This window comes from Plecotus auritus, assembly GCF_963455305.1.
Source record: "Plecotus auritus genome assembly, chromosome: 1".
Classification (NCBI taxonomy): Eukaryota; Metazoa; Chordata; class Mammalia; order Chiroptera; family Vespertilionidae; genus Plecotus; species Plecotus auritus.
Genome location: NC_137770.1, coordinates 172256319 through 172272063, shown reverse-complemented (window position 1 = coordinate 172272063; position 15745 = coordinate 172256319). Strand labels below are relative to the sequence as shown.

General features: G+C 36.8%; 1 protein-coding gene across 1 annotated transcript in view; it reads left to right on the top strand.

Moving 5' to 3' along the window:
• GSTCD (glutathione S-transferase C-terminal domain containing) overlaps positions 1 to 15745 on the top strand; it is a 133850-nt gene that overhangs the window by 93646 nt on the left and 24459 nt on the right. Inside the window, exons 6-8 of the mRNA XM_080661949.1 lie at positions 10320 to 10435; positions 10593 to 10637; positions 12820 to 12948. Coding sequence (XP_080518075.1) covers positions 10320 to 10435; positions 10593 to 10637; positions 12820 to 12948 — 290 coding nt within the window. The remainder of the gene's footprint in view (positions 1 to 10319; positions 10436 to 10592; positions 10638 to 12819; positions 12949 to 15745) is intronic.

The following is a 15745-nucleotide window of genomic DNA, read 5'->3' as shown; positions in this document are numbered from 1 at the left end:
ACCCATGCTAACTTACTTCAATTTTACTTCAAGGTTCTTCTGTTCTGAGTTTCTGAAAACTCTTTTTAATAATTATCTGAATGTGGGAAGCATTCCTTTAACATGTAAATGTCAAGAGTGCTGTGATTAATTTGGTTATTGGTTGGTTGGTTGTGCATATGTAATCAGCTATTGGCCATTACTTTTGCACTCTAAAGTCTAATCAGTGAAGACATAAGAATATTAGTATTAACTGAACTTTGGTTATGATCGAAAAGAGCACTTGCCCTGAATATATGATAACCACTAAGGTCAAAGGCATGCCTCAACTCCAGCACTCCTACCACATGACATTTCCCTGAAAATGTGACTTTAGCATGCCTTTCATGCTGATGCTGAGATCAGAATTAAGTATATTATCAAGACATAAAAGAATGATATTCAGTAATGATGAAATTTTCTCTGGTGTCAGAAATACAGATGAATCATACATCTTTGCCGTACAGGGAGGAACATAGTACATACTAAAATAGAAAAAAAGTTCTGTTTATTTTGTTCTAAAAAAGATAGTAAACTTTACTATTTAACAGACAAATTGGTAGTCCTATATATATTTGGGTCACATTTAAAATATTTTACTGCTAAGATTTTGTGATTCCTGGGGTGGTGGAGATGGTCGATAGGACCACAGGCCCTGGAGTAAGACTGGCAAGATTCAAACCCTGGCTCTACCATGGAGTAACCATGTGACTAAGGCAATTCATCTGACAGTGCCCATCTTGGGACAAAGCACTGAAATAATAAATAAACATGCTTAGTACATAGTGATCACTCAGTAGTGCTAGCGCCAGCAAATAAGGATATCCATTCAGTGACTTTATATATATTAGTGATGAGGATGAGGATATATAATTATAATTTTCTTCCTCATTCATCACTAGCTCCTCTCCACCTGAAGACGGCACAGGTAGTTCCCATTATACGGAGCCCTTTTTCTCTTGTTTCCTATGGCTACCTTCTTAATCAGATCTGAGTTTTGTTACCTGCTCAATGAGACTTTTTCTGACTACCTGATCTAAAATATTCACTATCAATTTCAACTATATCATTTTATTTTAACTTTCTCTATATAATTTATCACTTGATTTAATTTTTGCTGTTAAACTCCCTTCACTGGAATATAAGAATCTCCCTTGTTCTTCATTGTGTCTGGCACCTTGGTCAAGGCCAGACATGTAGTAAGTGCTCAAGAAATATTTGCTAAATTAAGGAATTACTTGGAAGAGGTTATAATGAAAGAATAAGAGAAAGGGAGGGAGATTCAAAATTCCAGTTCAGGAAAAAATGTCAGTTCCTGCCTTCGCCTGCCCTACCCAGCCCTGAACCTGAACCAATGTATCCATATGTCAAGACTCAGACCTCGGAACTGGTGGTTTCAAGGTAGCCTCTTGCTCTTTTAGAACTGTCATCTCTTGTGACTTAGGATAAGCCCTGGCCGCTGATCTCTCCCAGATGGCACAAGCTTTTTTTTTTAGTACTTTATATTTCTCCCTTTCCCTCAACCCTACTGATTGGGCCATGCTAAAGACTACAGTTACTAGACCTGTGTGGATATCAATACTTGCCCCAATTCAGTCCCTTTTGAATAGTTATTTGGATAAATGTCCCTGTCCCTACCCATGCCTATAGCTGGATTAGTTCCCACAGGCTTTTTTCTTGCCTTGTTGCTGAGATCCCACCATTCTTTAGTTATGCCCATAAGGTTAAGGGTCATTAAATAGAGAAAAGGAACAGTAGGACTGGAATTTGAGACTGCCTTTGAGGTTCATGCAATGCATATGTAACTTGTAATGAATACCACTACCTGGGAGTGTTAACTCTCAGGTGTAATACCATTCTCTATTTTGGTATTGTCATACTACCCAGCACCACTTCATATATAAGTGGGTGCCCCAGTAAATACTACTCTAGGATGGTAATCCTTAACAAGCCCAATGTTAGGATATCATTCTGATGATCTATTGCTGCGTAAGTAAGCTCTGCAAAGCTTAGTGCCCTTAAATTGCAACCTCTGATTTTATTCACAAATCTGCAAACTAGGTAGGGCTTGGTGGGGAAGCTTGTCTGCACAGCATCAGCTGGGAATCTTGGCTTCCTTACATGGTGCTATATTCTCAAAAGACAGGAAGTGGAAGCGGCCAGAAGCAGGCAGTGTCACTCTGTATACACTGGTCAAGTGGTCCTGGACCTCATGTCCAAGGGAGTAGGCACAGCTTTTGATGGATGTACCATATGTTAACTATTAATTTTACCAAAGAATTTGGAGCCATGTCACCTTCACCATTTTCATTTATTTAATTATAAGACACACACACAAAAAAACAAGAAACCTGTGGTTCAGATCATAGTAGGAATGATAATATTATGCACAAAGAAAGCTATTTTTAAAAATCATCTGACTCTGGAAAAGCTAGCACTGGCCACTTCGAGCTACTAGATGTGTCAATTAGCGTAAATACTGTGAAACCCACCACAGTGGAAGTCAAAACGGGGGACGAGGGGAGGGGCGGGGGGGAAGTACTTGAATGATCTTAAAAAGTTAATGAAACTACTAGAATACCTTAATGTTGTTAACTCAAGCCTCTGAAAAAGAGGAAGAAATAAATACCTAACCTATTTTTGTTGTAAAGCATTTTAATTTGGTCTTCTGGGCAACTTGGAAGATACTGTGAACTTCTTTAGAAAACAATTCCAAAGCAAACTAATGTTTACTTTGTGTGGTGTAAATAGTATTTGAATGAAATGAAAATATATGTATTCAATTAACTCTGGGATCTGGTATTTTGAAGTCAGAATGTTTAATTCATCTTGGTGGGGGAAAAATAGCAAGAAGAGGGAGGTTCTAAAATTCCCACTATCCACTGTAGCTAATCTCTTCTATAAACAAAACAGAGGTTTTGATCTGGCAAATACTGTGACTATACTTTCCTCAACTTTTGTCCCCCATTTGCATAAATATTTTTCGTTATCAGCTTTTTAAAAGGTGCTCTAAAAATAGATATTAGGGGTGAAGGTACATGGTATTTGTAGTCGGCATTTGCAGTACTGTAACATGCAAGATCTTCCCAGTCTTTCATTTCTTTCCTCCTGCATAATCTGATTTTGCAACAAATTGATTGCTTGCCCTCTCCATGTCACTTTTCTATAAAATAAAAAAGGTTGCTTATAGTCCCAAGGTGGGGAAATGGTCTCTTTCTGGAAAGGGTGACACTCAAAGGCCAGTCCAGTAAACAGAGTGACCTACGAGACCCCCAAATAATGCCTTAGTGATATATTCCAAAAGTTGAAGTTCAGAATTTAAATTGATCCTCTTTACTTACAGGCCTGCTCTTGGACATTTTATTTAAAGGGAAAACTGAAGTAAAATGCACTTTATGACTGACTCTGAAGGATTAATTTTTCCCCCCAAGATGTAATTACTAGGGAAATCCCTTTCTTCCCCTCTAGAAAGCATCTCATGTCCTTGAACTCTCACATACAAAAAAGTCACCAGCACTGAAATTATGAAGTCACAATCAGTCATCTGTTTAAGAATTAGCAGATCATGTTGGAAAGAAGACTGAACCTGAAGTTAGAATTCCTTGGTTAGAGTCCCCCGTTGGCCACCAGCTGCGTGTGTCTCCTAGCAAGTGCTGTTTGAGCAAACTTCTTTACTATTCAGTGTCCTCATTTGTAGAAAAAGGACAATATCATCCACTGTGGCAACCTGATAGAGTTCTGAGGATAGACAATGTATCAAATGTGCAAGCACTTCATAAATTTCAGAGCATCATGTAAACAGGAAGTATTATCAATCATTTTAGAAGCTTGATGAAAATATATGGGTTTTTGTAAGTTATGGTTATTAAAATATCTATATATAAAAGGCTAAGTGTCCATCCAGTAGCTATGACATGCACTGACCACCAGAAGGCAAACGTTCAACACAGGAGCTGCCATGACGCACACTGGCCATTTAAAAATAAACGGCATCACTCGGCTTCTCCTAAGTGGGACACAGGCCCCGCCACCACCCCGGAGTGACATCCCACCAAATCGCAGCCAATGCTGCCAAGACCACGTGACGCAAAATGCGGCCCACAGCCCAGCCCAGCCCGTAAAGGTCACTGTGGGGTCAGGTAATGACGTCACATAGCAACGCCTGGCTTCCTTTCCCTAGTGACTAGCCTCCTTGGACTTTCTTCAGTCCAGGAACACAACTTCCTTTATAGCCAGGTGCAAACATTTTACACTTTAACCAAATGTTTGTGATGTGTTTTCCCGTGTCTCATCTCATTTGATCCTCACAGAAGTCCTGGAGTCGGTAGATAGGAGACTCAGTGGAATCCAATTTTCTTTTCATTAGCTGGAAAACGGAGATTTAGAAAGTTTAGAAACTTGACCCAACTGAAAAGAAGTAAGAAATCGTGGACCTTGAAAATGACTTCAGGTTTTCTCACTATGCAGAATATAATCAAACACTGCTACAGTTAAATATTTTACCCTTTGTTCTCCCTGCGTGATATACAATAATAATCTGCTTTGTGTTGATATTTACTACTGTGTTGCTGAAAATTACCTGAAAGAGAATTTGGGGTGCTTTACTGGGCTGGAAAAACTTTAGTTAAATCAGAAAACAGGTCTAATTAAGCAAGTTTATTCTATATATATAAAAGGCTAAGTTGACTCGCACATGAGCAATACATATAAAGCTCTTGCTGGCGCCAATCGCACGCGTGTTTCAATCTATCATTGTTGATTGTGAATTTGGTTGACACTTCTATTATAGAGAAAGAGTGAATAGCAATATTAAAACATTTCTTCTAATTAACTTCCTTTCAATGTGCACAAATCCGTGCGCTGGGACACTAGTTTCATTGTAAATGCATTGTACAGTGTGGTTAAAAAGACATATTTTCTAACCTCAAAAAAAAGCACAGAAACTAAGGAATATACATCTTTGTGTCCCTAACATTGTCTAGGACAGTTCTGTGTAAATTAAGTTTATTGGTTGAATGATTGATTGAGAAAGATATTTGTGAAGTCATTATTCCTCAATTTACAGAGGAATAAATTGGCTTTTTTAACATTTTGAATTTCCGGTTAAAAATTACTGAATGGTCCTGGCTGGTGTGGCTCAATTGATTGGGCTGCACTGAAAGGTTGCCAGTTGGATTCCTGGTCAGGGCACATGCCCAGTTAGAGAGCTTGATCTTCACTAGGGGTTGTGCAGGAGGCAGCAGATGGATATTTCCCTCTCATATTGATGTTTCTCTCTCTCTCTCTCTCTCTCTCTCTCTCTCTCTCTCTCTCTCTCTCTCTCTCTTTCTCTCTCCCTCCCCCCCTTTCCCTCTCCCTCTTCCATCCCTTTCCCTCTCCCTCTCCCTCTCCCTCTCCCTTCCTCTCTCTAAAAATTAATTTTAAAATCTTTAAAAATTACTGAACGCTCAAATAGTATACATAACCAAACTACAAACTATCAGGGTAAAAATACTATCACACTATTATTCTGTTGTTGATTTTATAGACAGCACTGTGGGATGTGTGAATGGACTGAGGAGGGAGGAAGAGGAGAGATAAAATCAGATGTTTAGTATCTACTATTGCAAGAATATTGTCACTGTGACCGCAGTATCAGATTAATGATATTAGTCTGCAACTAGCTTTAAAAAGATAAATCGAAAGAACTATTGTAAATTGTTAGTATTTCCAACAACTCATCTCTAAAGTTTAAAATAAAGTTGCCCTAACCTAAAATGTAAACTTTACATTGCTGCTTAGTTTCATACATCTTCTCATAAATTTCTTTAGGAATTTTTTTCCTGCCTTTCTAGCTTTTGATATAGCTTTTAAAATGGCTGCTTTTGTATTTCCTCACAAAAGTTATCAGAACACTATTTCATAGTTGACTTTGTTTTTTTTTTTTTTTTTTACTATTTCAACAAATACTGGCATAGCATTGATATCTCCCTGTTTCATACTGAGTACCTGCACAAGTTAGCATACTGCCCTGAAATTCAGTTTGTCATAATTGCAGAGAAAATTCATTAAACTTCCACTGAACTCATGTTATGTCCCTGTCAGCCTCCTAATTCACTTTCCATTTAATTGGACCCAATTTTTTTGTAATTCCAGGAAAAATTATTTGTATCTATTTCAGGGAGACAGAAGCAATTTTAGCTTATGGTTTTATTTTTGGTATATTATAATTAATAGTGCCTAGATATTATTTTATATGTTCTTATTTTTTATTGAGATTTAATTGTCATACCTTATATTAGTTTCAGTTGTACCATATAATGATTGAATATCTGTATATATTTTTAAATGATTATCACAATAAGTCTAGTTAACATCTGTCACCATTTCCAGTCACAGAAAATCTACTTTCTCAGCAACTTTCATGTATACAATACAATATTATTACATCCCCATGACTTACAGATTTTATAACTGAAATTTTATACCTTTGACTCTCTTCACCCATTTCTCCTCCACCCCTCACCTCCTATCTGGCAACCTCCCATGTAAGTGAGATAATATGGTGTTTGTCTTTCTCTATCCATTACTCAGAAAGGCTAGAATATAAGGGATATTTAGATATGAAAGTAGCAGAAGACTGACAGGCTGGCAAACTGACAGGGTCCAAAGCATTAGAGGCCTGGTTTTTATGCCAAGAAATCAGAAGTTCTTTCTTAAAGAAGAGGGGAGCCTTTAGTATAGAATCTAATGTGTAAACAAGCACCCAACACTTTTCCTTTTCCTAGTAAGCTATAATATGCATAGTACTTTGGTGTTTCAGACTAGGAAACACAAAATTAAGAGCCTAATCTTGAGCATAATTTATTAGACTGAGCAGGTGTCCTGGTTGCATATGTGCACAATTTCCATCCATGGTTTTTGTTTTGTTTTGCCTTATTGAGTGATGAAAAATGCTAGTTTTCTAATAAGGCTCTTCCTTAGGCTTAAAAATTGGCTTCTTGCCCAGCCAGCATAGCTCATTGGTTGAGCATCGACCTATGAACCAGGAGGTCGTGGTCCAATTCCCCGTCAGAGCACATGCCTGTTTTGTGGGCTCGATCCCCAGTAGGGGGCTTGCAGGAGTCAGCCACAATAATTCTCTGTCATCATTGATGTTTCTATCTCTCTCCCTCTCCCTTCTTCTCTGAAATCATTAAAAATATTTTTTTTTTAATGGCTTCTTTACTTTTGTACTTTCTGGGCAATGTAGAGTGTTCAATCATCAGGTTCCTACTAACTTGAATAGACAAGGAAAAGACTTCAATGTGGGAGAATTACATCCTGGAACAAGTGAAATCACTTGTATCAAAACATTTGATTCTTGAGGGTTGCTGTTTTTTCCTGGTGACACCTAAAAAATCATGATTTTTAGTCAAGCTAAAAATACGTTATAATTTATGCTTGTAAACGGTGCCTTCGGCACAAGAATATCAGCTATAAATCAAATTTGATTTTTTAATTAATGCCTTATCTTAAAATACCACTTTCTTACTTCATTCATTGTATTTGAGATCCTGTTCATGTTTCTAGGAGCTTTACATTTGTAAAACTAGAATGGGAAAGAGTAATGCTTAATTAGAGTTTTCCATAAAGCCTCTGGACATAATTTGTAGCTTACTCTGTGAATAGTATGTGCAGCTTAACAGTCTCTCTATTTAAACACAACCCTGAAAAGTACTCTTTGCCTTCGACCTTCATTTCAGCCCAGATTCTGTATATGCAAAGATGCAATAGACACAGATCTTAATCAACATTTGCTCTTGGAACAGACCTAAGAAAGTTAGGTAATTCTAAATGAATAATAGAAATATGATACAGAACTTGCTATTAGGTATTCCACTAAATATATTTTCTCTTCTCATTTTTAACAAAAGATAATTCCCTTTCACTTTCTATTATGAAAAGCCTTTGGCAAAGAATTGTTAAGAAATCTACAAACACAACAGACTAAAATACTTGTGCTTATTCCTTGCTGTACAGTGGCTCCACTTAATAGCATTTGTGATTCTAACCCTCCCAAGGGGCTCAAAAATACTTTCCATTTTTGCATTCTGACCACCCGCTTTCTCATCCCCTTCCTTGTTCTTATTCTTCCTCCTCCAAATCAAGACTGCATTGCCATAAAAAAAATAAGTCAGACCTGTTTGGTGTGGCTCAGTTAATTGAGCATCATCTGTGCACTAAAAGGTCACCAGTTGGATTCCCAGTCAGGGCACATGCCCAGGTTGCGGGCTCCATCCCCAGTCTGGGCACATGTGGGAGGCAGCTGATTGACGTTTCTCTCTTTCACATGGAAGTCTCTCTCTCTCTCTCTCTCTCTCTCTCTCTCTCTCTCTCTCTCTCTCTCTCTCCCTCTTTCTCTCTTTTTCACTTCCTCTCTCTCTAAAATCAATAAAACTATTTTAAAAAATAAGTTAGACTTATGAATGGATGGGTAAAGAGATTAGAGAGATGGATAGATGAATACAAGTGTAATAAACCAAGTATGGAAAGTTGTTAATGGCAGAATTCAGGTAAAGTTTATAGAGGTATCCATTGTAAGATTCTTGCAACTTTGCTATGTGTTTGAAAATTGTCATAAAATCTCTGGTTATCCACAGAGGGTAAGATGACAGAGGCTTTCACTTACTCTGTGTTTAAATTTTTTTATAATTATATTTTTATTTTTTAATATATTTCTATTTATTTCAGAGAGGAAAGGAGAGATAGAAACATCATTGATGAGAGAGAATCATTGATCGGCTGCCTCCTGCACACCCCCCTCTGGGGATCGAGCCTGCAACCTGGGCATGTGCCCTGACCTTAAATCGAACTGTGACTTCCTGATTTATAGGTCAATGTTCAACCACTGAGCCACCACGGCCAGGCTATAATTATATTTTTAGAGAAAAATGAAAATAATTATTTTTATAGCTACATGAAATTGTCTTCACAAATAGAGTCACCAGACTTTTGATTTAAAAGCTCTTCATGCTTGAAATCTGGCCATGCTAAATAAGAATGTGTACAACTCATTACAATAGGAAACTGGCTACATAAGTAATGGATAAAATATTATGCAACTATTAAAACATATAGTAGAAAAATAAATGCACAGATGTGGAAAGATTTGTGATATTTTATGTGCTGTCTAGAAAATGATGGATTTATGGATATGACTAGAAAACACACACACACACACACACACACACACACACACACACACACACATATAAGGACGAAACCGGGGCTGCAAGGGAAGCCCAGGTCCCAGATGCCTGCTGGCAGCCAGAGGGAAGCCGGTGCCAGCAGCTGCGGGAAGGAAGACCTACTCTTGCATGATTTCCGTGCATCGAGCCTCTAGTAATCACATAAGAAAGAAGAAAAACAGAAAAGAGAACATACTATTTTTCTATGAAAATGGAGCAGGGAAACCTTGGTGTCTGTAAATAATATTTGATCAAGCAAAAAAGATTATCTGGGTTTTTAATCTGTATCACTGAAATATGCTCTTACATTTTCTTAATCTTGCTTTTATTTTCTTAAAAAGTACATTTGAAACATGTGAAAACAAGTAATTTCATTCATTATCCTGAAGATATATTCATGGGCTTGACTAATGGCTTTTGAAAGTTCAGTTGTTTTCATGCTGCTAGGCCCAAGCCATTTCATACTTGGAAATACCCTATCTCTAATCTCTAATTGCATTAAATTTCTGTGTCTGACTCATGAGGAAAACACTTCGAAGTAGAAAGGGGTAAATCCAGTTTCTCTCTAAATATAATAACCATTGACATATTTCAGGCAATGCGACACCTATGTTTCAAGAGTCCTAATCAGAAAAATCAAGTTTAAGGATGGGCCAGTTAAATAAAAAAAAAATGTTTTTATTTATTATTGTTCTCCTTTCTCCAAGGAGATTTAAGCAATGTGCTGAAATTAGGTAATTTTTACAATAGGTCTCTGTTGTTATTCATCCAGAAAGCATGTATTGAATTACTTTGTTTATGACCTGAACTTAATGTTTCACATGTTGTGTTCTTTCTTTAGAAGACATTTTTTTTCATAGATTTTCTGCCACTATGTATTGAAAGAAAAGTTGGATAAGACTAAAGTAAAAATAAGCAAAAATAGAGGTCATTTCTGGGTTCCATTTCTCTAGTCTTCTCCTAGTGGGTTATACAGAATTTGTTGTTCATTTATCTATTCACCCCTCTTCCTGCATGCTGGTAGTCTATTCTAGCGCCTTCTCAACCCCACAGAATACACATTTCATTTTCTTCATCTCTTGTCTTTCCCAGGTAAAATGTCCAGTGATCGAACGTTGAGAAAGCAGCAACAGTTAAACAACCTTGTGTATGTGGTGACAAATCAGGCCAAACCTGGTGACAGAATTGTGGATTTCTGCAGCGGTGGGGTATGGTATCTCTTCACGTATCTTTTTAGTCTTTCCAAGGCTATGTGACTTTATATTACATTCAAGGAAATGCTTTTATTTGGAAAGATTGTTATCTCAGGATGAGCAGAAGCCTTAGGGACTAACTTTAACTTGTCTCTTTTCCTGCCACTTTTAGGGTCACCTTGGGATTATGCTCGCTCATATGCTGCCATTATGCCAGGTAAAGTCTGAATAACAGATAAAAAAGAAAACATTGGAAAACGACATGATTCAGTTAGCTGAGCCTGGCTTATAACCTGCTCTTTGGGTTTATAATCATTCACCCGGGTCAAATGTGTGGCACAGGCATTTTCTTTTTTCTTTAAACTAAACTTCTGAGATTCAAAATCTTAAGGGAAAAGTAGGATCACAATAGCTTTTAACTGTATAAAAGAGTTATATATTAAATAATTTTAAAAATAAATATTCCAGTGCTAAATAAAATAATGATAAAACTAGTTTAATCGTCAACATAATTTTATTCTGGAAATACTAGCATCTGAAACTTGTTGGGGATATTCTTTTGGTAACTTGATTTTTACTCATTGTATCAAAATTGTAACAACAATAACAAAATTTTAAAGAAAAATAAAATCCAACCTCCCTGATCCATGAAATGATTTTTTACTCATGTTTTTAGTAAGACCTTGTCCTTAAGGATAATTATTGTTGCAAAATCTAAAAATGCAAATACAATTTTAGTTATGTTTTCACTCAATATTGTATCAAAAAAGTTTTTCCCTATTGCAAATAGTTGTAAATGTTTTCATCAAAACAGTACTAAAATGTGACTACATAATATGTGTTTAAGGAAATGTACCATTATATATGCAATCATTGCCACCATTTATTAGAAGTTTGCTATTTTTAGTCTTCTGCCATATTAAATAATTTCCTCACATTGATCATCTTTTAACATAAAAGTCTAGAAATTTATGTCATTTTCAAAAAATACAGTTAAACTGGGGCACACATTCTTTGCTTGTGGACTCTCTAGAAGGTACAAAATAATTACAATGATTACTGCACTCCCAGAAGAAAAAAAATGTGGAAGAACTCATAGACTGGTGTGAATGACGTATATCTGAATGATTGCAGTTGGAGGGCTAGTCTTATTCTTTTACTTTCTTAGTATATAAATAAGGAGTAAATAAATAAGGACTCCTGGGAGAAACAGGAAGGTGTCTGTTTTATTATTTTAAAAAGCAACAATTTCATGGTTGGAGTAAGAGGAAGAAAGCTCATACGTGAGAATCTTGTAGAAACAGAGTTCGGTACATGGCGTCTTCTTTCCTCCCTAACAGTTCTCCTGGGATCAGAGACTGGAAAGAGGGAAGCCTTTGACACGTAGGGTACTCTGACAGGTTTTATACAAAGGATCCAGGATTTTCCCATAAAGACAAGCATGAGGACAAAATTAGGGTAGAACTAGGAATGATCGTGATGAAAGTGATAATTCTGCCCACTTTTCTCCATTCAAACGATGATCCTCCCTGATCTTCGTTGGCCTGGATTACTGTGAGAGACTCCTAACTGGTGGCACTGCCTTCTGCCTCGCTCCACTAATCCATACTATTCATTGCAGCAGCTGAAACTTCTTTTATCACCCATGGTCTGGTTCCTGTTGCCTCTCCAGCCTGATTTCCACCCCCACATCCTGCTCCCCATGCCCACCATCACCATTACACATTGTGCCAGCTACACCAGTTTTCTCAGTTCTTCAAACACAGTGTATTTTTCACCTTGGGCCTTCATAAGGTGAAAAAATATGTTTCTCTGCCTGAAATACTACTTCCTTGCCCCAGCTAATTTCTATTAATTGTTCAAGCCTCAGTAAATATATTAGTTTTCCATATTTTTTTAAAAAATAGGTTTTTATTGATTTTGAGAAAGAGGAAGGGAGAGGGAGAGATAGAAACATCAATGATGAGAGAGAATCATTGATCGGCTGCCTCAAAACCCAGGCATGTGCCCTGACCGGGAATTGAACCATGACCTCCTGATTCATGTGCCCATGCTCAACCACTCAGCCATAGCGTCAGGGCTACTTTTCCATATTGATTGAATAAAACCTGCCATAATCATCAGGTTTAGGTGCTCTGATAACATATTTTGTCTTTTATTAAACACTTATCACTATGTTATAATTGCCTGTTTTATTTATATCGTTACAACTGTAAGCTTCAAGAGTTCAAAGACCTTGTTGATTTTTATAACATATTATCCGGCATACTTCCTGGCACAGGATAAAGATCTATATAATATATATTACATTATTAAGACTATGAAATACAGTAATAATACTTTGCCCTAATGTCTGAATTATGTTCCTAAATATACTTTGTTTCCTGGGTGAAATCTAGGTTACATTAATAGAAAACAAGGAATTATCATTAATTCGTGCTAAGAAGAGAAGTGACGAGCTAGGTCTAAGCAACATTTGGTTTATTCAAGCAAATATGGAGTATTTTACAGGAATGTTTAATATTGGGGTAAGTAATAAAACTATTTCAATTTCCTTAGTTTAAAAAGTGAGAAAAATGATATGCCTTAGTGTAAATATAAGAGAAACTTTTATATTCTTTGCTAAACTAAGAAATTTATAACTTTTATTTTCTATTATCTATATAATATAGCATACTAATGAATATTATTTTATTCATAACACTTCATTATTATATGATAGAGATAACATTTGTTCTTCAACCAGATAAGAACTTTATTTTCTTTACTGCAGAATCCCCAGTGCCTCAAAACAATGTTTGACTGTTAGCAAGTACTTAAAAATAGCTATTAATTGAATGTAATTAATGAATTCGAATGAAGATGACTTCCCTTGATATATTCTACATTTTTAGGAGTAATTAAAGAAAAGAAAAATAAAGATAATTGAAAAATATAGCTTGTTAGTAACCTGTAAATACTAGAGTTACCTTTAAGTAATATTTGCTTTAGCTAGGATTTGATATCTACCTGTATTTTTAACTTTCAAGAGACAGAAAATATGTTAATCATGTTTCTAAAACCCTAAGACCAAATTATTATCATTCAGTATTACTAAAAAGACTAAGATGTATGATTCTACTAGCTCTTTAAGCACAAGATTGTGTGCTCTGGTGGAATTTGAATTTCATTAAGATGTTAGTGTTGCTGCCATTCCTTGTATTTGTTTTCAATAAATTTTTCCTGATTTTTATAGGACTCTATGCTCCATAGAGAAAAATACATAATACTATTAAGATGAATCACCAGTACTTCTATTACTGAGAGATTAATACCTGCTAAAAAAAAACTTTGCTCTTTAGATATTTATGTAACCATACAAATGCATATCAACACATATGCTAATGTTGAAATTATACTTCATTGATCCTGCTTTAGTTAAATCTTTTCCCTATTAATTAATCATGTTTCTTTTTTATTCATGTTGTTATACTGTAATTATTATTATGATGAATATCTTATGCATGAAGATGTTTAAAACTTTTAATACATTTGCCACATCACTTTCCAGGAAGGTTGTGGTCGTGTGCATTTCCAGCTGTATGTGTTCACATGACAGACTCAGTGGGCTCGTCTAGGTGGAACTCTTGTCCAGGTTCAGATGCTCAGACCTTTGGTAGTGCTTCTGATGTTTTCCCAATGAAGGTCATTTCTTAAATATCAGCTACTGAAATTTGTGGGGTTTGTTGCTATTTTTTACAGCCTAAAAAATGTGTAATTTGTTTCCTTTGTAGATATAATCTAGATTGGTTCTCTCAAGCCAAGCCTATAAAAAGAGAAGTAAACTTTAAGAAAACTATTAATAAGGTAACTGTTCATAAGGAAATTCAGGAAAATGCTGACATCTGATCCAGTAAATTCATATTAAATATATATTTATGTGCAGCTTAAAATGCACATAAACATTGAGGAAAAGATTAAAGTTTCTTCCATGAAATGAATTATTGTGACAGTGCCCATGTTACTAGCACACCAGGCAGAATGTACCAAGTAGCGAGACATTGCTGCCCATTTATTCCCCTCTCATTTTACAAAATTTCCAGCCCATTGGCTATGTGTCTCTTTATCCTTCTACTAGAGGCCCGGTGCACAAAATTCGTGCACGGGGGGTGTCCCTCAGCCCAGCCTGCACCCTCTCCAATCAGACCCTCAAGGGATGTCCGACTGCCTGTTTAGGCCCGATCCTGGTAGGTTCAGGCCTAAACGGGCAGTCGGACATCCCACTCACAATCCAGGACTGCTGGCTCCCAACTGCTTGCCTGCCTGCCTTCCTGATTGCCCCTAACCGCTTCTGCCTGCAGGCCTGGTCCCCCCAACTGCTCTCCCCTGCAGACCTGGGTCCCCCCCAACTGCCTTTCCCTGCAGGCCCGGTCGCCCCCAACTTCCCTCCTCTGCCGGCCTGGTCACCCCTAACTGCCCTCCACTGCAGGCTTGATCACCCCCAACTGCCCTCCCTTGCAGGCCTGGTCCCTCCCAACTTCCCTCCCCTGCTGGCCATCTTGTGGTGACCATCTTGTGTCTACATGGGGGCAGCCATCTTGTGTGTTGGAGTGACAGTCAATTTGCATATTACTCTTTTATTAGATAGGATGGCTTATAGGACCTGAATAGACATTTTTCCAAAGAAAACATACAGATAACTAACAGGCATATGAGAAAGATGCTCAACATCACTAATCAGGGAAAGGAAATCAAAACCACAATGAGATATCACCTCATTCCTATTGGACTGGCTGTTATAAAAAAAGACACCAAGTAAGCAGTGTTGGTGAGGATGTGAGAAAAGGTAACACTAATGCACTTTGGTGGGAATGTACATTGGTAAAGCCACTGTGGAAAGCAGTAGGCAGATTCTTCAAAAAATTGAAAATAGAACCACCATACAATCCAGCAATCCCATGTCTGGGTATTTATTAAGAAATACAAAACACTAATTAGAAAAGATATATACACCCCTATGTTTATTGCAGCATTATTTACAATAGCCAAGTTATGGAAGTAACCTAAATATCCATTGATTGATAAAATGATAAAGAAGATGTGGAATGTGTATACAATGGAATATTATACAGCTATAAAAAGGAATCAAATCTTGCCATTTGTGACAACATAGTTGGAACTAGAGGGTATGCTAAGTGAAATAAGTCAGACAGAGAAAGGCAAATACTATATTATTTTACTTATATGTGGAATCTAAAAACAAAATAAATGAACAAACAAAACAGAAAGAGATTCATAGACACACATAGAACAAACTGATAGTTGCTAGAGGAGCAGAGGGTGGAG